We start from the raw sequence: 27645 nt of genomic DNA on the forward strand, positions 1-27645 counted from the left end.
ATCACATGCCAATGTCATGGGTTGTTTCTGTGTCTGTATCCCCTACTAAACTCTGAGTCTTGGGAGTCAGTTATCATAGATGACTCCAGTCTAGAGCTGGCTGGATGATGGATGGATGATGTATGGGTAGAGGATGATGGAGAGATGGATGATGGATGGATCAATGATGGATAGATGATGCATGATGGTTGGATAGATCTATGGATAAATAAATGATTAATGGATGATCGCTGGGTGGATGGATGATGATGGATGGATGGATGGATTGGTGGAGGATGATGGATGATGGATGGGTAGATCCATGGATAAATGGATGATGGGTGGATGATGGCTGGGTAGATGGATGGATGGGTGGGTGGATGATGGATGGATGAAAGATGGGTAGATCGATGGATAAATGCATATGGATAGATAAAGGAATGGGAAGGAGGAAAGAAGGAGCAATGGTGGGAAGGAGGGTAGAAATAATGAAGGGAGAGAAGATAGAGGAATGGAAAGAAGGAAGAAAACATTGATGGTTGATGAGATGGATAGATAGATGGATGGGAGAGAGGGAAGGGGAAAGGAAGAAGGGGAAAGGAAGAGAGGAAAGAGGAAGGGAGGGAGGCTTAGTAGGCAGAGAAACTAGCATTAGTGAAGAAGGGGTTCTTGGAGTCAGGACCCAAGGGAGGGCAGGTATTGAAGTCAAGATGGAGAGAAGCAGCCGGTAGATGGGCTGGGAATGCTGAAGGATTTCTTCAAATTCCTGTGACCGCTCAGTCACCCCAGATCTTGTCCCAGAGCATTTTACAGATACCTCAAGGCCTCTGGGCCTAACCTCGTCAAAGGGTTGATTCACGCTGAATTATTTAGTGAATACACTCAAACCCCAAAAGCTTTTAAGTCGGGCTTCTCTCTCCATCCCTATCTGCTCTTAGTTTGTTTACATCAAACTCAGGTCTCCATGGCAATGTGAAAGCAAACACAGAGAAAGGCTGGTCAGGGGAGTGAAAGATGAAGCTGGTGAAAGGCCAAAGGGATGTTTTAAGGTAATGGAGGAAGGAAGCAGACCTCTGATACCTAATAAGCGCGCCAAGCATTTGATGAGCATCATCTGCTGTCATCTTCACCATGACTGCGAGGTCTGCATTGAGATCTGAATGGTTGAGCTTATGTCACAAAGGAGGCCCAGGAGGTCACCAGGAAGGGAAGCAATGGAGCCAGAATTGAAACCAAGGTCTTCTGTGGGCGCAGAGGACTTGCAACACCTGTCATTAGCCTGAGGGTAGAGCTGCCATTACAGTGCACAACTGTTTCTCTCTGAAGTCTGGGTGACCAAAGGGCAAGGCGTATCATCTCTTTAATTTTCCCCTCTGAAAATTACGAGTACGAACTCAGCATTCTCTGCTTATGAGGACCCGATCAGCATAGCAGTTCTCTGCTTGCCCTACATTAGGGGCCACTGAGAGACGGCTGTGAGCCCCGGCATGCTCACGGAGGGAAAGTGCTCTGCAGAGCGCTCTGTCCATTTCAGGGCAGCTGATGGTGGTGACGTCCCCCCAGGCCATTGTCTGCCTCTTCAGAGGAGGACTTTGATGCCTCCTTGTGTCAGTGACTGTCAAGAGGTCTTTGTACTGCTGTTTGGTTTCACAGATCAAATTCCTCAGACTCTGCACCCACATCACATAATGTTAAAATTCTAAGAGAAAAAGAGAAAAACACTAAAAGAGAAAAAACAAGGAGACTTCAGGTGTCAAAATGGCAGTGCAGAAGCAAGCTGGCTCACTCTTACCCCCAGAAAGCTAAAGCAAATACGCAACGCCAAGGTTATCACCAGCAATATTCTAAAACACAAATACGAAGACGAGACAGGGAAAGTTAAAAAATTCAGAGTAGATGGTAAGAAAATTGGGCTTCCAAATCCATGACAGCCCCCCCATTCTGCTCAACACCAAACCTACAGGAAATTTTCCCCCAACTCATAATGTCTACACCAGGAAACGTAAGGTTGAGGTGGACAACCAGCTTCCCTACCATCTTGGTTTCTCTGACAGGAGCCCTGACCTTGCCTTAATCCATGGGAAGCCTCTTGAGGGCATGAAGGGAGAAATATCCCAGAGGACAGGCAGAGACAAAGCAAGGAGGAAAGACTGCCAGCCCCAGCCCCGAAAACTGCTCTGTAATTCAGCCAAAGGAGACCCCAAATCAGAACTGCTGTTTAGCAGCACCACAGGTCCACTGGGCACGAACCCTTAGCCAGCCTTCCCACACTGCCAGGGTATCCCCTTTGGACCTCGCCCACTTGGGAATGGCGGCGCTCCAATCCTATGCTAGAGCCAGGGTGAACCTGGGTTTAAGGTGCCACCTAGAGACAAAAAGGAGGCAATGACCTAGTGGTAGTGGTAAAGAACTGCCAAGCAAATATATCTGATAAACAAAACAAGCCAGAGGACACTGGAATAGATAACTAATCCTTCAATGTAAAGACATAGACGAATCTTCATAAGAAACAATAGCAAACAGGGAACCATGACCTCCCAGAACAGGCAAAGGACCAATGACTGACCCGAACAAGACAGTGACACATGAGCTATCTGACCAAGAATTCAAAACTGAAGTCTGCATCTCCAAAATAACACAGAAAAGCAATTCAGAAATTTATAAAAGAAATTTAAAAAAGAGATTGAAATATTTTAAAAAATCAAACAGAAATCTTGGAACTGAAAAATCTATTAGAGGCTCTCAACAGCAGAATGGATCAAGAAGAGGAAAGAATTGGTGAGCTCAAAGACAGACTATTTGAAAATAGACAGAGGAGAAAAAAGAATGAAAAGGAATGAAGATCACCTACAAAAGACCAAATGTAAGAATTATTGGTGTAAAACAGGGAGTTGAGCAAGAGCAAGAGACAGAAAGCTTAGTGAAAAAAAATGACAGAAAATTTTCGAGAACTTGAAAAAGATATAAATATCCAAATGCAGGAAGGTCAGAGAACACCAAACAGATTTGACCCAAATAAGGCTACCCTGAGGCATATAATTGTCAAACTCTCACAGGTCGGGGACAAAGAGAGGATCTTAAAGGCAGCAAGAGAAAAGAAGCAAAGAACACAAAGGAGCTTCAATTCATCTGGCAACAGACTTCTCAGCTGAAACTATACAGACCAGGAGGGAGGGGAATGACACTTTCAAAGTGCTGAAAGAAAAAACTGCCATCCAAGAATACTGTGTCAGGCAGTTATCCTTCAAATATGAAAGAGATATAAAGTCTTTCCCAGACAAACAAAGCGTGAGAGATTGTACCACCACCAGACTCATCTTACAAGAAATGCTAAAGAGAATTCTTCAATCAGAAAGAAAAAACCACTAACGTTCCAAAACAAAAAACAAACACTTGAAGGTATAAAACCCACTGATAAAATTAAGTACAAGGACAAACCCAGAATACTCTAATACCATAACTGTGGTGCACAATCCACTCATCTCTCTAGTATGAAGCCCAAAAGACAAGTCTAACAAAAACAGTAATAGCTACAGCAACCTGTTAAGAGATAGGTAATATAAAAATATGTAAATTGAGACAACTAAAAATAAAAATGTAGAGGAGATGGAGTTAAAGTGTAGATTTTTTTGTTTTTTCTTTGTTTCTATTCTTTTCTTTGTTACCTAAGTTATCATCTCTTTAAAATAACTTGTTATATCTATAAGATGATTTTTATAAGCCTCATGGCAACCACAATGCAAACAACTATAATAGATTCACTAAAAATAAATAGTGACAAATTTAAACTACTCCCAGAAAAAAAATCACTTAACTATGAAGGAAGATAGTAAGAAAGGAGGAAATAAAGAGAGGAGTTACCAAAAAAATTGAAAACAAGCAACAAAATAGCAGCAGTAAGTTCTTACTTATAATAATAATAGAATTCAATTCTCCAGTTAAAACGTATAGAGTGGCCGAATGAATAATGAAACAAATCTCAACTATACATTGCCTACAAGAAACCCATTTCACCTATACAGACACACATAGACTGAAAGAAAAAGGATTCATGCAACTTAAAACCAAAAAATGTGCAGAGTAGCTATACTTATAGCAGATAAAATAGAGTACAAATCAAAGACTGTAAAAATAGACAAAGAAGGTCACTATATAATGATAAAGGGTCAATTCAGCAAGAGGATATAACAACTATAAATATGTATGCACCTAACATGGGAGCTCCCAAGTATATAAAGCAAACATTAACAGAGCTAAAGGGAGAGACAGACTGCAGTACACTAACAGTGGGGGACTTCGCCACCCCACTCTCAGAATGGACAGATCGTCCAGACAGAAAATCAACAAAGAAACACTGGAGTCAAATTACACACTTGGCCTATTAGGCCTAACTGACATTTACAGAACATTTCTCTCAACTGCTGCAGAACACACACTCTCTTCATCAGCTCTTGGAACATTCTCCAGAATAGACCATATCTTAGGCCACAAAACAAGTCTGAACAAATTTGAAAAAGTAGAAATCATATCAAGTATCTTTCATTAACACAATGGACTAAAACTAGAAATTAATAATAAGAGGAATCTCAGAAACCTCAAAAACACATGGAAATTAAACAACATGCTCCTGAATGACCAATGGGTCCATGAAGAAATTAAGAAGGAAATTTTAAAATTTCTTGAAACAAATGAAAATGGAAATATAACATACCAAAATCTATGGTATACAGAAAAAGCAGTACTAAGAGGGAAGTTTATAGCAATAAACACCTATATTTAAAAAGCAGAAAGACTTTAAAAAAACAACTGAATGAGGCACCTCAAGGAACTAGAAAAGTAAGAAGAAACCAAATCCAAAATTAGTAGACAGAAAGAAATAATGAAGATCAGAGATAAATGCAATTGAGATTTAAAAAAATATAGAAGATCAATGAAATAAAAAGTTGTTTTTTGAAAAGATAAGCAAAATTGACAAACCTTTAGATCAACTAAGAAAAAAAAGAGAGAATACCCAAATAAAATAAAATCAGAAATGAAAAAGGAGACATTAACAACTGAGACCACATAAATACAAAAGAATCATTAGAGACTATTATGAACAACTGTACATCAATAAATTGGAAAACCTAGAAGACATAGATAAATTTCTGGACACGTACATGGTACCAAGATTGTACCATGAAGAAATAGGAAACCTCAATAAACCAATATTAAGTAATCAGATCAAAATCATAATAAAAAGTTTCCCATCAAAGGAAAGCTCAGGGCCTGGTGGCTTTGCTGCTGAATTCTACCAAACCTTTAAATAGAGCTAACACCAATTCTATTCAAAGTCTTCAAAAAATCGAAGAGGAGGAAATACTTCCAGACTCATTCTACAAGGGCAGAATTATCAAGACACCAAAACCAGACAAGGACAAAACAACAACAACAACAATGACAAAAACTACTGCCAGTATCACTAGGACACAACAACAACAACTATAGCCAGTATCAGTGGTCTTACATAAAAAACATTTGCCCAGACCAATGTCCTAGAATATTTCCCCAATGTTTTCTTCTAGGAGTTTCATAGTTTCAGGTCTTAGATTTAAATATTTAATACAATTTGATTTTATTTTTGTATATGGTGAGAGGCAGCTGTCTAGTTTCATTCCTTTGCATATAGTTATCCAGTTTTCCCAGCACCACTTACTGAAGAAACTGTTCTATCCCCATTGTGTGTCCTTGGTGCCTTTGTTAAAGACAAATTAGGCTATAAACGCATGGATTTGTATCCGGGTTCTCTACGGTCTACGTGTCTGTTTTTGGGCCAGTCCCATGCCAATTTGGTCACTATAGCTCTGTGACAGACTTTGAAGCCAGGTGTGTGGTGCCTCCGGCTTCGTCCTTTTTGCTCGTGATTGCTTTGGTTATTCAGGGTCTTGTTTGGCTCCGTATGAGTTTTAGGATTTTTTTTCTATTTCTGTAAAGAATATCATTGGTATTTTGATAGGGATTGCACTGAATCTGTAAATTGCTTTGGATAGTATTGTCATTTTAACAATGTTAGTTCTTCTAATCCATGAGCACGGAATATCTTTCCAATTTTTTGTGTCTTAGCACAGGCAACCAAAGCAAAAATGGACAAACGGGGTCACATCAAACTAAAAACTTCTGCACAGCACAGGAAGCAGTCAACAAAGTGAACAGGCAGCTCAAAGAGTAGGAGAAAATAATTGCAATGTACCCATCTGACAAGGGATTCATAACCAGAAAATATAAGGACCTCGAACAACTCAGTAGCAAAACAAAACAAAGCAAAACAAATAATCCAATTAAAAAATGGGCAAAAGATCTAAATAGATATTTCTCAAAAGAAGACATACAAACGGCCAACAGGTATATGAAAATATGCTCTACATCACTAATGATCAGAGAAATGCAAATCAAAACCAGTGAGATAGCATGTCCGCCCAGTTAAAATGGCTTGTATCAAAAAGACAGGCAGTGACAGATGCTGGTGAGGATGTGGAGAAAGGGGAAGCCTCGTACACTGTTGCTGGGAATGTAAATTAGTGCAGTCACTATGGAGAACAGTATGGAGGCTCCCAAAAAACTGAAAATAGAACTACCATATGACCCAGCAATCCCACTGCTGGCCACATACCCAAAGGAAAGGAAGGTGATATAGTGAAGAGACATCTGCACTCTCATGATTACTGCGGCACTATCACAATAGCCAAAATATGGAATCAACCTGAGTGTCCACCAACGAATGAATGCATAAAGAAAATGTGGTATATATACAAAATGAAATATTATTCAGCCATAAAAAAGAATGAAATTCTGTCATTTGCAGCGACTTGGATGGAACTGGAGGTCATTATGTCAAGTGAAGAAGCAAGCACAGAAAGACTAATATAGCACGTTCTCACTGACGTGTGAGAGCTGAACAAGTGGATCTCACAAAGAGAGAGAGTCGACTTGTGGTCAGTGGAGGCCAGGAAAGGCATGGGCGAAGGAGGGATGAAGAGAAGTTGATTAATGGGCACAAACATGCAGTTTGATAGAAGAAATAAGACCTAGCGTTAGCTAGATTAGTAGGGTGACTGTAGTTAACAATAATCTATCATACAGTTTAAAGTAGCTAGAAGAGAATGATTCAAATGTTTCTGGCATAAAGAAAAGACAAATATTTAAGGTGATGCATATTCCAAGTACACTGATTTGATCTTCACAAATTATATGAATGTATTAAATTATCATATGTACCCTGAAACTAAGTATATCTATATGTATCAATAAAAAATTGTCTAAAAAAACAAAAAAAGAGATAGAGGGAGGATGACACTGTAGGAAAATATAACTAAATCTGATTTTAAATAGAATGATATAACAACGCAGTAACATTGTAGGTAAACAGAAGTGATTTGAAAATCTCAAATGCCAGCCCCACCGAAATAGATGGTCTATAGTTCCCAAAGTGTGTCCTGGAGAAACCCAATCCCAGGAAATGTTCAGCATAACAAAAATAAAATAACATAATACATCAGTATTAAAATTTGTAAATAAAAGTAAGAATGAAAATAAATGAAATTAAACTGAATTAAAATTTAAAAAGAAATAAAATAAAAATTAAAGATTATATAATCAATCGAGACTGAGAAATGCTTCCTGGGGGAGCGTAATGTGCATTGGTGTATCAAAGACCTTATAAGTCCTACAGTAAAGAAGTCTGGTTGCTTTCATCAATCTAAGTATATGTATCAAGTATGACAACAAAATATGTATTTTCTGGAGACAGCTATTAGCACCTATAATACTCTAGATTATCACTGAGCAAACATTCCCTTCCCCTGCCAACCTCCTGGACTGTACCCCTGCCCCAGCCCACTGATTTTGGGCTTGGCTATGAGACTTGCTTTGGACAATGGAATCCCAACACGTGCAATGTGAGCAGAAGTCTTAAATGTGCTCGTGTGCTTGGGCTCTTGAGCTCCAGTGTTCTGATGAGAAGAACATGTTCTGGTGGCCTCTGCCCTATTCCTATCAGCTTGGATCCCAGAATAAACACACGTGGAACAGACCCAAGCCCACCAGCCAGCAGCCTGACCACCCAGCCAAGCCCCGTGAACACAGGGGCAGGAGAATAAATGCTTAGTCTATGCCTCTGGGTTTGGGGTGGCTTGTTACACAGCATTATTATCACAACAGCTGACTAATACACCACCCCACAGAGTTACTATTCTAAGGATCACACTTGGGTAAAACATTCTTAGGAGGAAACCTTCTTAGAAGGTCTTGGTAAAGAATGAGTGGCACGTGGCAGGAGCACAAGACACATTTGGCAGACACACGTCCTAAAATTAAGGGCCCTGGAAATGCCTTGGGCTTTTCCCAATGGGAAGTAGGAGTTAAGAAAAAGTTAAACAATCCAATGTGAAAAGATGGGGACAAGATGCGAACAGGTAAACCACAGAAGAGAAGACCTAAATAGCCAATAAACACAGGAAAATGTGTTTAATCTCACCAGCAATCGGAATCTGCGAAATGAAACAACATTGAGCTACAGCCTCACATGCACTTGAGCGCAAACGAGCAAAGTCTGATGCTGCGAGGGCGTGGAGGGTGCGTCGCCGTGCAAACTGGCAATAGGTGGAGAGGACGGAGGCTGAGCAACTCCCCAGCCCGCCAGGCGTCTGCCAAAGACGTGGTCACGCGTGCCTGTGGCTGCCCTGCTCAGAGTAGCAGGGCGTCGGTGGTGACAGCCCTAACACTCCCACAGCAGGGGAGGACGGAAGGCGCAGGTTACATGCACTGCATGGGCCAATCGCCAAAACGAAGTTGGGAATATGAATCAAATTTCAAAAGGCAATATGATGTCGTTCTTACTAATTTTCAAAACAAGCTGAACAGTAGAACTTATTCACTGCAGATATTCATATATATGTGTCTATCTAAACTATGATTCATATATTATGCTTTACATTTTTGATCTAAAATGGGGATGATCCACACCAAATCAAGATAGAGGTTACTTCTAGGTAGGTGGGGGGTGGGGGTGGGGTGGCAGGACGGAGGAGGGAGTTGGGCTGTGTCACAATCTCTCACAGTGTATTTCTGTGAGGGAGAGAAGGCGGATCCCAGACACATATGGAAAAAATTAGCATTGATTACAGCCGGACAGCAGGCATTGAGCTGGACTAGGCTCTGCGCGGCAAAATCGGAAGCCCTGAATTTCAGTGGCTCAGCCCACGTTTTTCTGCTCCCCACCCACTGGCCCAAACATGACCCCAAACTAACTGCAAGGGGCTCCAGGGAAGGAAATGCGGGATTGTTTAGTGAGTACTACCTTGGCTCTGTACGCGGGTACCCAGGCATGTGTTATACATATTCTATACTTTTCTGAATAGGTTAAGATTTCACAATTACACTGAAGACAGAAAAAAAAGAATCACCTTCCATCTCTAATAAAAAGGATAGGACCCAACCAAGTTCCTCTGAGAGAAAACCTGAGATCCATCCCACCCTCTATACTCCAGAGGTTGCCCTGGGCAGAAGGTCCTGCTCAAGGTCAAATGTGCCTGCGAGACAGCAGGGTTGGCACAGCTTCATGCCGTCCTGGTTCAGAGATGGCACAGAGTCCCCGGGGCTGGGGGACGGTGCCCTACATTTCAAGTCCACTTTGCCCAGCAGCCTTGCTCAGTGTGAGGTGGCAGGACGTTCTGGGGGCTACGTGGAATAGAGAGTCAGGGTGTGGGAAGGAGGCCACGGCCAGCTTTCTCTCTGGCTCCAGTCGCTCCCAGACCCCTCCTGCTCTGCCTGACAGCATCAGAGCCCACTCTGGGCTTCTGGGTTCCATAACATCCCCCAGGATGACCCCATAAATGTAAAGGGTCTTCTAGGTCCCAGCAATGTTTCCCCCAAACCACACCACCATCCATCCACCCACCCATCCATCCATCCATCCATGCATCCATCCATCCATCCATCCATCCATGCATCCATCCATCCATCCATCCATCCACCCATCCATCCATCCATGCATCCATCCATCCATCCATCCATCCATGCATCCATCCATCCATCCATCCATCCACCCATCCATCCATCCATCCATGCATGCACCCATCCATCCATCCATCCATACATCCATCTGTCTGTCCTCTACTTTCCTGTCCAGCTGTCAATCTGTTATGCAATGCCCAGTATGCACTTCCTGTGCTAGATCTGTGCTTGGATCTGGATGCTGGTGATCAACAACATGGACCTGGCAGGTCTCCACCCCCAACCAGCTTTTGCTCTAGTGGTGGTAGGCAAACCATACACGAGAACCACCCACTTCCATGAGAAATGTGACAAAGAATGCGGGGGCCTCTTTACATGGAGTGGTGGGGGTGGCAAGACTGAAGGTGGGTGAGGAGCCCCCACCTGCGGGTCAGTGCCACATGCTCTCCAGGCAGGCGGCCGCAGCATGCACAGGCCCTTACACAGACCGAGCTCCACCCGCAGGCGGCATGGTTGGACCCTGAGGAGTCAGGGGAGCCTGGGAGCAGCTGAGACTGGAGGGGGTTAGGAGGCAGGGGCGGGAGTGGAGAGGGTCTCTGCAGAGGGTGTGGCTTGGATGTTATTCCAAGTGCCCTGGAAGGATTTTAAGCCTCTCTCCTCCCAGCCCAGCCTCTGGCTACGGAGAGTGGGGTCCCTGGACCGGGAGCTGGGTAGGAATGCAGCGTCTTGGGCAGCACCGCATCCCACTGCCCAGGAGCCCGTGCGCCCCTGGCTCTGAGAAGCACCACACTAGATCAGCCGTTCTCTGTTCTCCCTGGGCGGACTTGTGGGAACACCTACACTGAACCCACACCTTCCCAAGGAGGACCCAAGCTATAGCACTTTTCAAGAGCTTTTCTCTTTTTTTTTTTTTTTTTTGAGACAGGGTCTCGTTCTGTCACCCAGGCTGGAGTGCAGTGGCACAATCACAGCTCACTGCAGCCTTGAATTCCCGAGCTCAAACAATTCTTCTGCTTCAGCTTCTTAAGTAGCTTGGACTACAGGCACGCACCACTATGCCCAGCTAATTTTTTAAAATTTTTACAGAGATAGGGTCTTGCTATGTTGCCCAGGATGGTCATAAACTCCTGGGCTCAAGTGGTCCTCTGTCCTCGGCCTCCCAAAGTGCTGGGATCACAGGTGTGAGCCACCACTCCAGGCCTAAATGCTTTTCTGAGTGACTCTTGTGTGCCTGTGCTAAGAACACGGCTATATGCTGGGCTTTGCACAGCCCTCCACAGCTTCCACAGCTGTCTCAGGAGGAGCACATGGAAGATCCGCCTCTGTGCATTTCAAATCCCCAATGCCAGCCAGGGGCTTTCCCGGGGGAGAGTCTTGCTCCCTGCCCATCCCCAGCCTCTTACACCGATTAAAGGGGCCCTGAGACTGAGCAGAGGACCCTCCACGACAAGAAGAAAGGGACAGAGCATCGGGTCACCACTGAGGCCAGGAGGGAGACGCTGCTGACGTGGGGCCCAGCAAACGCAGGACAATTAAAAATGCATTCGGCTTAGATTTCAGAGAGCCATTCCCAGAGTGTAAATGCCACACCTGTCATTAAAAATGCATCCATTGTGATTACACAGGGGACTACTTAGGAGGCTCAGTGAGCATTCAGTGAGTGTGTCTTTAATAACCCCATTTAATATGCTCTCCAGACACATATTAAACCTTCCATCCGCACGCGCCTCCAACACGCCCAGACGCAGACCGGTGGCGATCCTCCAGCCCCAGGAGCCAGCCACCCACGTCCCATGGTAGGGAGTGACCATGGCAGTGGATAATGCTCAAAAGGGAAAATGTGATTAGCGATGAACACGAAAAACTGTTCCCCCTCACTAGGAAACAAAGGGACACAAATTAAAACAACAATGCTGTTGTCGGCTGCCCCCCACTCACGTTAAATTAGCAAGTTTTAGAAAAGTTGTAAAACCAAAGCAGCCGGGATGCAGAGCACATTCCTCCCGAAAAGAATTCCATCCTACAGCACGGTCGCAAATCTGCTCGCGCGCTCTGGCTCGGTAGGGAACTGACGCGCCCCTATGAGCCCACAGCGCCCACGGCAGTGCCAGCGCGGACGGCCAAGTCCCAGGGCGCCGCAACCCAGGGGCTGGTGCCAGCCACAAAGGAAATGACAGCGCAGACCACGCTGCTACATGGAAAAACTGGAAACGTATTTTACAAGTGAGAAAAAAAGCACACAAACTTTATTCCATGTCCGAATCTATATAAACATGTCGGCGTAAAAAAGATAATATAAACAAAGAAAGGAACTGCACCAACGGGTAGGATGTGGGTGAACTTTCTTGAAATGATTGATGATTTTGCATGTACTTTTAATAAAGGCAAAGAAACATCTGGTATAGAGACAGTGATGAGAAAGAAACATGGAAAATTCAAATCTGTTGATTTGCTTCAGAGAAAAACTAAATTTAGACCGTGCGCTCATCTCGGAACGTCTCACGCGTGCCCCACTCTGTCCTCACCACTCCCGCAGGGGATTCCGTCTCCACTTTGCACACGGGCTCCTGAGGCCCTCAGGAGAAGGAGCCCCTACCCTCGGAGCACCTCTCAGGTGGGCGGTTTGGCCCCTCGGCTTCCCACCTGCTTCTGAAGAATCCTGTCTGGAACCCGCAAACGGGGAGTCCTGGGCCCCAAGCCACGGGCCGGCAAGTCAGTCCCACCCCACAAGGACGCACAGCAGGTGCCAACCGCACCCAGCGGCCCTGTCACATAGGCACAGATTGCAGTAGGAAGGACCGTTCGCTGCGCAAATACCACTTCGGATATTCTCATCTCCCCCATTTCCAGACACAGGGAGATGCTGCTGTGAGCGGAAGAGACAAAGTGTTCTGGAAATCTCTGAGGAAGGAGTCCAGGGATGTATTAGTGAGTGTTGACCGAGCGCTGGCACCCCCGGCGCTTGACTGACTTGGCAAATGAGGGGCTGAGGAGGCGCACTCTAAGGAACAGAGGACTCAAGTACTCGTGTCCACTCTGTAGCCAAGGGGACCCGTCCTTGGTCGTCTACCTTGCCGGGCCTGCCGGAAGCAGCCCTGGAACTCGAATCCTCGAGGAGCAGCTGAGGAGACGTCCCAGGGCCCATGGAGCTCGCACTATGCTCTGCTGCTGTGTGGAAACAGTGAACGGTCTTGCCCACGCTGCGGCAGCGAGAGTTTGAAAGCGCCCCTCCAACACATAAAGTAGTGGTGGGGCATCATCGCAGGACTGTCCTCGATGCAGGGATGGGACCCGCCACTGCCCCATTTTCTGGCGGTGACAATGGAATTGGAGGAGGCTGGGAGGCCTGGCCGGCGAAGGCCCCTGGCTGGGGAAGGGGCGCAGGAAACTTCGGGGAGTGAGAGTGTCTCCATCTCCAATCTTGGCCTCACTGGCAGCCCCACAAGTGACCAGGCCAGCAGGCTCGAGGCGACACTGTTCTTTACACCACAAAGAAAGAACCCAACGCGAGGCACCGTTTCAGCGAGTCCCCAAAGTGTCGCAGAAATGCCCCAGCGAGAACCAACAGGCTGAATCATCAAGCCCCTTTGCTAAAAGCAAAGCCAAAAGCCGAAAATAAAGCAACTTAAGGTTCTGATCAGCGAGTATAGGTGTTTTGTTATGGATTTCAAATAGAAAAATGAATTAATCATTACTTGAGAAACACACGTTGAAAACCAATGGTTTCACACCCAGAGACACGGAGGTGGCAATCCACGCATGGAAGAGGCAGAGTCCTTGTGGGACAAAACTGCAACCGCAGCCCGGGAGGCTGGGGGTCCACTGTGCCCCTCCCGGCAGCCGGGGTAACAACGCACGGTAATGACCAAAGGGCCTCAGAATCCCCTTCTCCCTTGTCTCATTCGGAACATCAAAGGGGCCGTCTGATGTTCTCGAGCTGAGTTCACATTTTACACATAAAGAGATGTCCGCTGTCGTCAGTGGGTTATTTATTTACCAAGCTCTTAGGCTAAGCCCGGAAGAAAGAAAAGCGTCCAAACAATGAGGATAATCGGAGGCTTTGGTGGACTGCAGGAGCACAGAAAAGGGAAATGTGCACTGACCTGAATTCACAATGCGAACCTCCTCCTCCGGGGAAGACAGAAAGGAAGGGGGAAAAGAAAGAAAAGAAAAGAAAGCAAAGACGCTTTCTGAGCAGTTGTCTGTCCCCCGGGGCTGTTTGTACCCACGGCCAAAGCTCTGAATCTGCTTTCAACATCTCCTTTATGCATTTTCGAGCCAAAGGGAAGTTGTGAGGCCACCGACTCACGGGGGCTGCAACGGCCGCTCAGCAGGCAGGCACTGGCTCTCAGGCCCCGGCTGAGCGCCTTGGAAGGTGGCCCACAGGTGCATGAGGAGAAAGGCCCACCGTCGGGCGACTTACCGCCACAGAGAACTTTCCAGGACCTTCCCCATGTCTGCATGGTAGTACTTGGTCAGGATCAAGATCACCTGTGGTGTAAACAGAAAGAAAAAGGCGGAAATCAGAGGGTTTCAAGGTTCTCAAAGAGAGACATGATGACACCACTCCCTGCAGGATTTGAGGCCTCTCGAAATGCAGCTGCCCGGGGCCGTTCTCGCTCAGTGGTCCCGGAGGCTCCAGAGCACTGAGACGGGGCGTGTTTGTTTCTGCTCTGCAAACTTGCACCTGCTCTTCCAATGACTTGGGAACATCCCAATCCTGTGTAGTCCACCTAGTCGCTGCCACTTGGTGGGAATAATTCAAACCCAGCCCTGATGATCCCAAGCTGTGGCAAAGTTTGGCGGTGGTCCTGGTGTGGCACCAAGGTGGGCTCTGTCTCCACGGTTACGTCACAGAATCCCCTGAGCCTGCCGGAAACAGCCGCCCAGGCTGCCACCCAAGACCAGAGCAGGTCCCTGCCATCCGTCACTACTTGCGGGGTGGCAGCTGACAGCAGGGCAATGACGGTGGGTTGGGATGGAGGGAGAACAGCCAGGACACTGGAGGGGTCCACGAGTGACCAATGGCACACCCGCTGCTGTCACTGAGTTACTCACTCATCACACACACCCGGCCCTGCCTCACGCGGCCATTTGTATTTCAGGCCTGTGCGGAAAACGCAACTATTTATAAAAATGAAAATAAATGTGTTTAAGAGCCACCCAACTGTTCTTCAAAACAATCACGTGAACATAAAAAAACAAAAGGGGATTGCAGAGTCACCAGCCGTGGTGGGAAAAGCAGATTTGCCCCAATTGCTGCACTGGCCACTGCGTTTTCACGTTCATCGAATTCCATTTCCCCACTGCCAGGCCCTGTCAGCTGTTCCTGACACTCCTGTCGCCAGGGGACCCCAGGAGCCAGAATGGGAACAGCCTCGGGTTGCTGTATAGCTGTTAGCCCGGTTAGTGTGGGGTCACCACACCGGCTGTCCCCAACAGTCCTTTTCTCCGTGAGAGCAGAGCTCTCCCGCGAGGCCGCAGGGGCGTCGTGTCCACAACCGGCAGTTTGGCTGACAACTGTCTTCCCTTCCCGGGTGATCAGAGCGGGGCAGATGAGAAGAGAGGATGTCAACCGAAATGGGACAGTGAGCATCTCAGAGGCAGGGATGATTAAAAGACCACCCGAGGCCTTGTCAACTGAAGGGAGACTGGCTGTGCTTGCCCGGGAACAAAGCAGTTTTCCCCCATTCAGCTCCTGCTCACAGCTGCCGGCATCGGAGGCAGCTCCTCCGAGGAGGGAGGAGGCCAACAGGGTGTGGATTTCACATATTGATTTATATTTTATATAGTCTCACTGTTCCCAGCAGGATTTCATGGCGCCTGAGTGTGGCAGCTGGAAGGGGCCTCAAAGTCTGTTCGATCAGCCCCATCCAGGATGCGATCCTCGGCCCACTCTGATCCTGATGGAGCAGTGAGACCCAGCCCCGCTGGCACTCCTCCAGGGCGGGGGCTCACCTCCGGGGGGGGCTTACCTCCAGGGCGGGGGGCTCACCTCCAGGGTGGGGGGCTCACCTCAACAGGGCACGTGGCCCTTCTGTGGACTGCTCTGGTTAGGGACCCACCCTTCGGGAGGCTGAGCGCCGTCTCCCAGGGACTCCCGCTGGCATGTGGACCCAGCAAGACCCCTTCCACCTCCCCTTCTCACAGGGGAAGATTCCTCACTGGAGCCCACCCCTCATTCTAACCCCAGCCGTTCTGGGCCTTTGCGCAAAGCCGTTCCTCATCTTGGGATGCTCTTCCCCGATCCCAGCCCTAGTTCCTTGGTTAATTCCTGCTCAGCCTTCAGAACTCAGTCGATCCACACCACCTCAGGAAGTCTCCCAGACCCCTGCCGCCCAGTTCAATGCCTCCTCCCTACTCCCCCCAGCTCCTGCGCAGCTCCCAGGGTCTGTTTCCACCCCTGGGTGACAAGCCTTTGAGGGTGGAGACTTGTTTTATGTCCCCAGCACTGGGCACATCCCTGCCCTGTAACAAGTCCTCAAACCGCCCGTTGGAAGAAACTCAGGGGGCTTTACCCAAAGTAACAACAACACAGAGAAGCCGAGCAGAGACAAGTGCCCAGGGCACGGGGCCCTCCACCCCCCAGCTCTGGTCCTGCATTCACGAGTCACACCCTCTACGCTTCCCGCTGGGGCACGGAATCGCTCTACTGGCTTCATGTCAACCAGCTAAGCCAATGCGAGCTTGGGATCCTGTCCTTGGCCAGGGCTGAAACAAGGAGTCACCCAGAAGGGCTGGTGCTGGAGGGGCCAGGCAGCAAGGCATTCCCCCTACCGTCCCTCACTCTGCAGATGGCAGCGAGAAGGACCCCAGTTGGGGCCAGACCACCCGGGTTCTGTGCCTGACTCTGCGCTTACTAGCAAACCCTGCAACCTCGGTGCACCTCAGTGTCCTGACTGACGTGACGGTGAAGATTAAATATTCAGTAGCAAGAAGTGGCCCCCAAGCCGCAGGAACCACTGTCATTAAGGAAAATCGTGGCTAACACTGGCCGGTGTCAGCTCCCACACAGCCCCCGGAGCACTGCGAGGTATTAGCCCTGTTTTACAGATGAAGAAACTAGAGCAGAAAGTGCTTATTTTGCCAAAAACTACACTTGCAGTAAGTGGCAGAGTGGAATTTGATCCCAAGAAATTTGACTTCGAACTTGGGCTCTCCACTGCCATGCTGAAAGCCTGTGTTTTCAGGAGAAACTTCTATTAAAAGTGGTTTCAAAGAACTAAAAATTACGACGTGCTCTTCTTGGTCCTCAGCTAACAGCTTTGGAAATGAGATATCCCAGGAACAATTTTCCCAGTCGTTGGTGTGTTCCCATAGCTGTGGGATGCTTTGATCTGAGTGGGGAAAAAATCAGGAATGTGAGTCAGGGCTGCAGGGTCCAGCTGGTGCCAAGGGTCTCCGCCCACCCTGGCTGCCAGAGCCCACGGCCCACAGGAATCCTCTCCGGAGGTTAGGAATGTCCAAGCAGAAGACAAGGAAACAGGAGCTACCACTGCCCAGGGGAGCGCAGGCCACGGAGGTCACTCGTTACTGCGATGGTCCCTCAGGACTCCACGTCACCTGCGTCTCTTCTTCTCACTTCAGGTCCTCCTGGCCCTGGGGCTGGCAGTGCAAGGATCTGCCCAATTTTACCTACACGGGATATGGGCTCGTGGGGAACCGGGGTGCTGGGCGCCCACTCTGTGCTGACTCAGCCCAGCCCGATGGGGTGGGGAAGTTACTATTGCTCCCATGTCACTCCTGGGGAAACTGAGCCACAGAGCTGCCGCATGACCCACTTGGCATTGCACACGGCAGAGCCGGGAGCTCTGGTGCCCAAGTCCAGGATCTATTTTTCACTGTTCCCCCCGCTCCATGATGTCTGCCTTCCAGGCACGGGACACGCAGACGCTCGGACTCCTCCGCACGCGCAGCCCCCACCTTGAAAGGCCAACCCAGGACCCCAGTCGAAATTCGGACTCCAGAACTCCCAAACCCATGCACCCCCGAGGCTGCTGGGCTACAATCTTCATGAAGCCAGGGACTCAGTCCACTCCACTGCACCCAAAATCCCCAGAGCTTAGCATGTAAAGGAACCTCAAACCACCTTTGTTGAGTGAATGAATGAGTGTACAAGCCCCTGAGTGAATGAATGAGCACCCTGCACAGCAGCTGACGCAGAGAAGAAACAGCACCTGTCCTTCCTGCCCTGTCCCAGCCAACCCCGCAACCCCCGACAGCTGGGCATGCCCTGCAGAGCCTGCACACCCGGGCCACCTGCTCCTCCTGACACCCAAGGGTGCAGAACACACCCTGTTCTGGAGACCCACAGCTCTCACAGCCACGCAACCCTCCCTTGGGGGAGGGGGCTTGAGAACTTGGTGGGCATGCAGCCCCACCCTCCTCAACCCAGGGAGAGCCCACCAAGGTGTGCCCCAACCTGGAGTGCTCCAGGAAGCCAGGGCCAGGGGGTTGGCCTGAGCTCAGTTTCATGCTCTGCCGTCACCATCTTGGAGTTCTTGAAAATGTCTGAACCAGGGCCCGGTGTTTCGCTTTGCAATGGACTCTGTCAGTGATGCCACTGGCCCTGGGGACAGTGCCGCTCCTCTGGTGGCGGCCCGTCTCCACGCTCCTCCAGCCCGGATGGTTAGAGGGCGCGTGTCTGCTGGACACCACGTCCTTACCCAGCCTGCTGGGCACCCACCTCCCTGGTGAGAGCAGAGGGAGGTCCAGGGAGGGCCGGAAGGAAGCCAGCGTGTCAGACTCAACAGCAGAGCTCACTTTGGAAGAGGGGAAACTGAGGATCAGAGGAGGGAAGCGGCTTCAGTGGGGACAGATCCTGGTCCTCAGAGGTCCCCATCCAGGGCCAGGCCCCCAACCCACAACCCCTGGCTTTACTCCGAGGAAGTGCTGCTCCCTCACCCAGGAGCGGCCTGTGGCTGAGAAGCAAGAGAAACCTGCAGGCCACGCGCTCGTGGAGAGACCCTCAGGCGGGCAGCAGGTCAGTCTCAGTCAACACAGCTGCCCTGGCCCACGGCGCATTCAATGCCAGGCCCTGCACGGATGCGCAGGGGGCTGTCTGCCCTCGGTGAGCTGTCAAACGCACATGAGGGCCCGGGGCCTGCACCTCAGAGCTCCCAAAAGGGGCTCTCGGTGACAGCTCCGCAGGTGAAGGGAGCCATGGCCAGCCGGCCGAGGGCCCTGGGAGCACGAACAGATCTCTGTGTCGCTCTGAGAGGCTGGCGCAGAGGGAGCTGTGGCAGAGTCGTTAGCATCCTCACCGCAAACGGCATTAACAGGAGTTCGGCGTTGTCTCGCCAGGTTGCGGCTGGCGCTCCTCAACCCATTCACATAGAACAAAGAGGGTGTGGAGGGGGCCATGATCAGGGGCCTGTCAGTTAAGCCCTGTGTGCCTCAGTTTCCTCGTCTGTGAAATGGAGCTACTTACAGCGTGCCCTCAGAAGGGGGCTAAAGTGTATGCTCCCCTCTTCCCCACCACCCACACAAACTTACACCAGAAATCGGACCACAGATGCCCGAGGCTAACCTCTCACTCCCTGAGCCGCCCCTGACACGTTTCTAAACCCAAGTGGGACTCAGTTTCCCCATCTATAAAGTGAAGGAGCTGCTCCCTTCCAAAACTCAGAGCCCATGGTTGCAGGACCCTGAAATGTCATTTAAACTGTTATGTTTCAAATAACTGAATGATATATCCCAAGAGTTTTCAATATGCCATTTGTATGGGCCAGTCCACCGGATCCTTCCTCAGACGTAAGGGCGCCACCCAGGAGGTCAGCTGCTCCACAGTCCTGGGGTGGTGTTTACCATTCACCGCGAGGGCAAGTTCGCAGCACATCCTGTGACACCCCGAGCCCTTCCCCTCTGTTACCGTCCGGGGGTCCGACTTAGCAGCGCAGTGAAGGCTCGAGGTGCAAGCCCTTTGCAGAGGGATGCACTGAGCTGGTCTGCCCTGCCCTGCACGAGGGGCCCGCCTGCTATGCAGGCGCTCTTGGTGCTGCCTCCTCAGATGTGCCTGTCGTAGGACGAGAAACAAGACACATCCCGATCACCTCTAATTTAGGGCCTTGAGCCTTCAGAACTGCCAGTGGGAAACGATCCTGAGCAGCCTGTGTGCCCTCCAAGGGCCAAGAACAATCAGAAAGAAAGAAATGCTCAGGTCAATCCAGTTGTCAATCAATAAACATGTGGCACCAAATAATAACCACAGCAACAACAAGGCAGCAAGAACCTAGTTAATTGTGAACTCCAAAATCAACATCCCATTGTACAAAGGGAGAACTTAGGGTTGTGCCAAGAGGCCCCCGAAGGCCCCGAGTCACTGCTGTCCTCCTGGCCAAACTGGACAGCCGGCTAGGTGTGGTGGGGCCGGGGGCCGCCTCCCTGCAGGGTGGCACAGGCTTCCCGGGAGCTCCCAAAAAGGCAGACCCAGGTCAGGTCCCCCAGACCTGCTGCCTCAGAAGTGGCTGCTCGCTCTCTGCTAAACCCACCAGGAAGCTGGGCTGTCCCTGTCACTCAAGAGCCCTGTTCCCTCCATCCTCACCACTGACCCTCCCTTGGAGACCTGAATCCAAACACACACATCCCCCAGCCACAAGCTCGCCTGTGTCACCCCAGGCCTTTGTATGTGAGGATCCCTGTGCTCTCACCCTCTGTCCCTCCACACTGCCTCCCTCCAGCTTATTCTAAGGCCACTTCCTCCTGGAAGCCTTCCCTGACCACCCTGTGCGCTCCAGGAGGAGACGAGCTTCATGGGCCTTCATCACCATCACTGCTGTCTCCCGAGCTTAGCCATGGGCTGCCACCAGGGAGAGCCCGGTTAACAAGTGCACGCTGGCTTGGAAATGCCAAGGCCAGCTCCTGGGGAGGCCCGTCCCACCCCCACCCCATCTGCCCACTTGTCCAGGTGTGGATGTTGGCTCTGCAATGTACAAGAAACCCCATGAATGAGGCCAGGGGCAGCGGCCTGCTGGAAGCCTCTGATGTGCCTTGCTGGTGTAGACCGGGTCACTTGGCCTCTCTGGGCCTCAGTGTCCTCACTTGTCCAGGGGACTGTGCAGGACTTGGCCAAATTTAAGCTCCAAGTCAGTAGCTCTACACCCCACAGCTGGAGCCAGAGAGCTACTCATCCTAGGACCGCCTCACCCCGACACCCTGCCGCGGGTGGAGACGTGCCACGCAAGCTCCAACACTCCCGGGACCGGGGAAGAGCGGCAGGTGGGATGGGCAAGACCAAAACTTGCTCATGAAGGAGCCCCTTCCTAAGACCCTCTGACACACTGCTCGTGGGGGTGTCAGTGACCCACCCACAGTGGGGGCAAATGCAGAACAGCCAACAAAAGTGCAAGCCCATTTACCTGGGCCTGGCACTCCTGCCTCCGGGGAGGGACACCGCTGATGCCCTGTGCGTGGGAAGTGGCAGATGCCCAACGTCGTTCACTGCAGCGCTGATTGTAAAAGCTACAGACCGGAAATAACCGCCACAGCCCCCAGCAGGGCCTGCAGAAATTGCCCCCCGAGGGCACGCGGTGCAGCGGCAGGGCAGAGGACGGTCCCCCGGGAGGGGCCGAGTGAGCAGCAGGAGCTGCGCGGCACACGCCAGTGTTAGCAAAATGGAGGGGTAGATGCCACCTTTAAGTGGCTAAAATGATGAATTTTATCTCAATTTAGAAAAACGACAGTGGGTACGGTCCTGTGTGCATGTCTGCCTGAAGATGCGTGACGGAACGCTGGCAGGACACGGGAAACGTCGTGCCCGATCGTCTTGGGTGTGCGGAGGTGAGGAGAGACAACAGGAGGGAAGGGAGGTGTTAATTAGAGACTTTTCCCTATTTGTATCATTTTGAACCATTGACTGTATCACCTAATCCAAAAAGATTTTTAAAATGAAGTAAGAGAAACGCCTCCTTCCAAAGCCCCCATTCCTCCTCCCCATCAGCAGGCCCAGGAAGGCAGGTGGCTTTTCTTATCCAGCCAAGCCACCCAGGTCCATCTTCTGCTGCTTAAGATTCCAGCAAGGGGAGCCACAGGGGTGTTGGGGCTAAGTTGGTCACTGGGGTTTACTTTGACCCTCCGAGCTACTGTGGCTGCTGCGGTTAGGAGCCAGGACGCAGAGCACCACAGAGCAGGCTTCCGCAGACCGTCTGCTCGTCTCCCAACTGCAGACATCAGGGACACGTGCTTGTGCGTGTGCACATGTGTGTCTGTGTGTATGTGTGTGTGCATGTATACATGCATGCCTGTGTGTGCCTGTGCATGTATGTCTGTGTGTGCATGCGTACATGTGTGCATGTGTGTCTATGTATGTGTCTGTGTGTACATCTGCATCTGTGTCTGCATGCATGTGTGTGCCTGTGTGTCTGTGCATGTGTGTGTTCGTGCATGTACACGTGTCTGTGTGTGCATGTGTGTCTATGTATATGTCTGTGTGTACATTGCCATCTGCATGTGTCTGCATGCATGTGTGTGCCTGTGTGTCTGTGCATGTGTGTGTTCGTGCATGTACACATGTGTCTGTGTGTGCGTGTGTGTACATGCATGTGTGCACATGCACGTATGTGTGCAGGCAATAGAGCCACTCCAATGTGTGGCCAGTCAAATGGATGAGGCTGGGGTCCACCAGCACTTGCATCTGGCCACCGCCTTTCTCCCTGTGGCCTCTGACACTCGAGAAAGATGCTCCTTTTCATGCTGATGGGGCTGGCTCTCATGGCAGGGAAAAGACAAGATCCTGATGGAAGCATTCAGTAGGTGCTCAAAAACATCTTCTTCCTTTCTCCCCCAGAGAAGGCACTTGAGAAATGTGATCCTGAGTAAGCTGGGGTGCCTGGGCTGGCTGGGTGGGAAGCCCCGCTCCCTCGGGACCCCTGGGGGCTGGACCAGGAGGTGGTGGCCGAGGCCAAGCCAGGAGCTGGAGTGTGTCCCCTCCACATGGGAACGGAAACGGCCCAAGCTGTCCACCCTTCATGAGGGCCACGCTCACGCAGACCCTTTGACTCCTGGTACAGGGCAGGGCGTTAGCCCCATGGAAGAGAACAAGGCTTTCCCGCCTGCAGACGAGGGCCAGGGAGAATGCACATTCACCGTTCACGGCACCATCCCCCCACCTCCCAGATCAGACAGAGCCTCTCCAGAGACAGCAGAGCTGAGCTCAGAGCACATCAGCCTGAGGCCAAGACCGTGGCTCTTTCTAGAACAGCACCCTGGGGAGCTCTCCAGGAGCTTCCTGCTGGCCCCTCCCCCAGTTCCCTCCCCATCCCAGGCCAGCTGGGCTCAGCACCAGTGCCCCCCACTGCACCGAGACACTGTCTATGAAGAAATCAATCGCATTTAAGAGAAATTGATTCTGCATTTATTTACCAAGAAGAAGAACCTTGTTTCTCTCTGCTAAAGACCACTGAGGGGAGGGGTGGGGAGATCTTATTAGACTCAAAAAGCCACACAGAGGGTGCTGGCTCTTCAAGGGACAAGGCCTCGGTCAATGCCACTGCCCACCCTGAAGACACCAGGGCTGCGGCTCAGGCCACCAGCCCCACCCAGGCTCACTCCTGCTCCTGCCCAACTCCCCGAGCGCCACCCACCCTGAGCCTGCCCCACGGAGCCCTTCTCGCTGCTCCAAGCTTGGAGCCCACAAGTGCCCCCAAAGCCTCCCTGGAAGGGTCTCCCTCCTGAGGGGTACCTGTCAAAGCTGCGGGGAGCACAGAGCCTGTCCCTCCAAGAACCTGCAGAAGCTGAGCAAGACAGCCTGGGTCCCCCGCCCGCCAAATCCCTCCCCCATATGAGCACCGCCGTCCCGCTGCCTCGGGGCACCTCCGCACAGGAACCCTGTCTGAATCCTGGCCCTCCGAAGTGCCCACTGCGTGTGCCTGGGCAAGCCACTTAGCCACTCAGAGCTGACGTGGAGAGGAAGGGAGCTTGGCCTGTGGCATGTCCAGAGGAAGCAAGCCACTCAGGGTTGGGGTTGGCGTCAAGGTCAGGTTTGGGTGAAGGCTAAGGTCAGCATTCAGGTTAGGGCTAGAGATTAGAGTTAACACTAGAGTTAGGGTTACGTTTGGTTTAGGGGTGAGCACAGGGCTAGAGTTAATGTCAGGGTTCGTGTTAGGTTTAGAATGAATGCTAAAATTAGAGTTATGCTTAGTCTTAGGCTTTGGGTTAAGATTAGGTTAAGAATAGATTTAAGGTTTTTGTAAAAGATAGGGTTACAGTAAGTGTTAGTGTAGGGTTGAGATTAGTGTTGCTACTCTACATAGTTTCGTTGTGAAACTATTCCATCTAGCAGGTTTGGTATAACTTGTTTTGTGACATATGTGAGAAACACCATGTTTAGCAGTCTAGTGTAGTCTGTGCTATTGTATATAGTAAAATAATCCATGAGATGTTTGTTGAATGAATAAATCAATCAACGATCAACCCACCTCTCCACCACCTGAGGCACGTCTGCCCACCTGTAAGCCTGTCCTCCTTTCTCCCCTGGCACAGGCCCTGCCCCTCTCCACCCACTCAAGTGGTAGACCTTCTTACTGGGCTAGCCTAGTTACCACCTCCTCCAGGAAGCCTTCTGGGTGTCTCCAGCCCAGGGTGCTGGCGTTTGATTACACCTTCTTTTCCCAAAGCAGGCATGAGCTGGAGTACTTTGTCTTTGAGCCTGGGCCCCCGGCCCCTGTCCCCTGCTCTGCCCGAGGCCCAGCTCCAGGGGGAGGTCTGTTGCAGGAGAAGATACACAGCCTCAGAGCCGGCGGGACCCATGCAGGAATGCACACTGCTCTGTGGCCTTCCACTCGCTCTGGCACTATGTCCTTGTCTGCAATGCGGTGGGGAGGTTGGGGAGGATCCCGTGTCCCCAGGGTGGCTGGATGAAGTGTGACACGTGAGCAGAGGGCCTGCAGAGGGCGCAATGCAGACAGGAGGGGTGTGTGTCTCCGGCAGGCCTGCTCCGAGCCAGCCTCTTTCTTGCCACCGTCTTGTTGAAACAGTATTGAGCCGCGCCGTCCCAGGCTGCGTGTGAGCACTTCAGAGGCCTTGCCTCATTTAATCCTTCCACAGCCCATGCTCCCGTGGCTGTTGGTTCCACTTGGGGGAAGCTGAGGCACAGACAGGGAGGTGCCTGCCCCAGGCACGCAGCTCAGAAGTGAGGGCTGGGCCTTGGGCTGGCACCTGACTCCAGTGTGCAGCCTCGAGCACCAAGGAGCCGCCTCCATAGGGCCTGCTGGGAGGAAGGCCCTTTGTCCGGAGAGCTGGGACAGATGGTGGAAAAGTAAGCTTCCCGCTGTGACCACAACTCATGCCTCAGCCTCCAGATGTGCCTAATGAACAGGCTTTAAAGCCACTCCTGTCTCAAGGGACACATCCCTGGCCCCACGCACACGCCAGGCCCTTGGGCCCCAGTGCTAGACGGCAGCAGACACGGGGCTGGGCCAGCCCTGGAGACCGAAGGTCCTACCCTGGGAGCCAGCCCGCGGCTCAGGGCCACGCTGGGGGCTGCCCAGCAAATGCCACACTCACCCCCACCACCGAGCCACACCGTGAAATGAACAGCCGCTGGCAGATCCCTGTTGGGCCTTCCGTCAGCTTTGCACAGGATGTTTTATAGTTCCAATTTCAGATCGCGCTGCAGTATATTTCACCCCTCCACTGAGAGCCCCTGTCTGACCAAAAAGCTACCCTGGGCGTGATTTACCCGCAAGGCCCAAAACCACCAGACAGACTTGGGCCTGCAGCTCCAGGCCTGGCAGAGAACGCAGGGCGACCCACCGCGTGGGCAGGGAGCATGCGCAGCCCCTCCCTGGCTCCCCCGGGCAGGGTCTCCTGTCCTCGCCTCTGCAGGAGGCAGTCGGCGAAGGTCTGTGGGACAAATGTGTGTGTGGACAGGACCACGACACTCCAGGCAGGCGTGACTCACCTGGAACATGCCCCGCCTGCCCGCTGCGTGCCCACAGGGCAGCCAGGCTGTTCCCTCTGTCCCTCCCCTCACCTGGCAAATGCCCTCCTCCTAGGGACTCACTGCAGGCACCCCTGTCTGGGGATACTTGTGGAGCCCACTCCCCACCTCTACTCAAAGTTGGTGGCTTCTCCGGGGTCCCACAGACGCTGGATGTCGTGGGTTCAATGGTGGCCTCCCCCAAAAGATATATCCAACCAGAACCTGTGAATGTGACCTCATTTGAAAAAAGGGTCTTTTCGGATATGATGAAGTTTAGCATCTTGAGATGAGCTCATCCTGGTTCCGCAAATGCAACGACAGGTGTCCTTATAACAGACACAGAGGGGACGGCCGTGTGCACATTGAGCAGAGAGTGGAGCGAGGCAGCCGCGAGCCAAGGGCCCCCAGGACGGTTGAGAGCCACCGATGCCAGGGCAGGGGCCTGGAACAAATTCTCCCGCGGAGCCTCAGCAGGAACCAGCTTGCCTGCTGCACCCTGTGCTCGACTTCCAGCCTCCAGAACTGTGAGGCAATTAATTCCTGTTGTTGAAGCCACTCGCTTTGCGATTCTTTGCTGTGGCAGCCCGAGCAAACTGATACATGCACGTGCCCATATCACAGACAAGGTCACTGAGGCTCAGCTTGCCAGAGGTGACACAGCTGGGAACCAGCAGGGCTGGGGCCCCCACCAGCAGCCCAGCTCCCGGGGCCCTGCCGCCCCTGCCACCTTTGGCCTGGGGAAGATGTGAGGGCCCCACCTTGGGCTGTGCTGTCCAGGCAGCGGGCAGAGCCCAGAGTCCATCAGTCACACACCTTTCCCAGGCACGAAACCCGCTGTTTAAAAAAAGAGAGTTGAGAACTGAGCTGGGAAAGGCCCCCATAAATCAAAATCTGTCAGCAGAAAATAAATGTGCTAACGTCACTGATCTGTGGAAAATTGCGTTTTTACATCAAATCTGTTTAAGGGATAATAATGTGTATTTTAATAGGTGGGTCTTGGTAGACTTTTCCACCCCAGCTATCATTTGGAAATAGCATTTACTCTCCATTTCTCATGACCTGATTGACTTTTAATTTCACCCGTCCCTCCTTCTTAATAGTCACTGTAAGTAAAATGATTAATGAAATTATAAGATTCTTTTTTGGGTGATTTTTGGTTTGTATTTTTTTTGCCATTGCTATTCAGATTGATGCTCTTGTGCTTCTACCCGGAAGGGCTGGCATTTTTCAGATCTATTTATGGCAATAAAAGGGAATTGGATAAGCTGTGATGTTGTTAGTGCTGAGCCTCTTTCAACATAAAAAGTGCCTGGGATATCTCCTGGAGGTGGGTGGAAATTGCTGATCCTGTTTTTAAGACAGAAATCCCTCCCCAGGCTCCCAGGCCTCCCCCTCTCTGCCTGGATCCCGCCAGACAACCACATGTTCATTACCTCTAAGAGTTTCCCTGTGGAAGGAACGCTGCCTGTCAGCACGGAGGTGCCGGGCGCAGATCAAATGCACTGCCTCTTGCAGGGGAGGAGGCGGCAGAGGAAGCCGTTGGCTGCATCCCACTGGGAAGGCCCAGATTGGGCCACGGCAGCCCCTTGGCCCCCAAAGTCTGTCTCAGGACTGGCAGGATGGCAGGGGGCTGGGGACTCAGACACCAACTCGGGAAGAAGCCACCAGGAACCTCTCTGAGCTCTGCAACTGATCAATCTTCTTGAGGAAGCAGGTGGAGAGGCGGCCCATAAAGCCATGCCGGCCTGTTTTGGAAT

General features: G+C 50.9%; 1 protein-coding gene across 1 annotated transcript in view; it reads right to left on the reverse strand.

The window, feature by feature from the left end:
• Positions 1-27645, reverse strand: part of SORCS2 (sortilin-related VPS10 domain containing receptor 2) — a 488162-nt gene that overhangs the window by 287749 nt on the left and 172768 nt on the right. Inside the window, exon 2 of the mRNA XM_012656749.1 lies at positions 14393-14460. Coding sequence (XP_012512203.1) covers positions 14393-14460 — 68 coding nt within the window. The remainder of the gene's footprint in view (positions 1-14392; positions 14461-27645) is intronic.

The sequence above is a fragment of the Propithecus coquereli genome, unplaced genomic scaffold (assembly GCF_000956105.1).
Source record: "Propithecus coquereli isolate 6110/MARCELLA unplaced genomic scaffold, Pcoq_1.0 Scaffold518, whole genome shotgun sequence".
In the NCBI taxonomy this organism is placed as follows: Eukaryota; Metazoa; Chordata; class Mammalia; order Primates; family Indriidae; genus Propithecus; species Propithecus coquereli.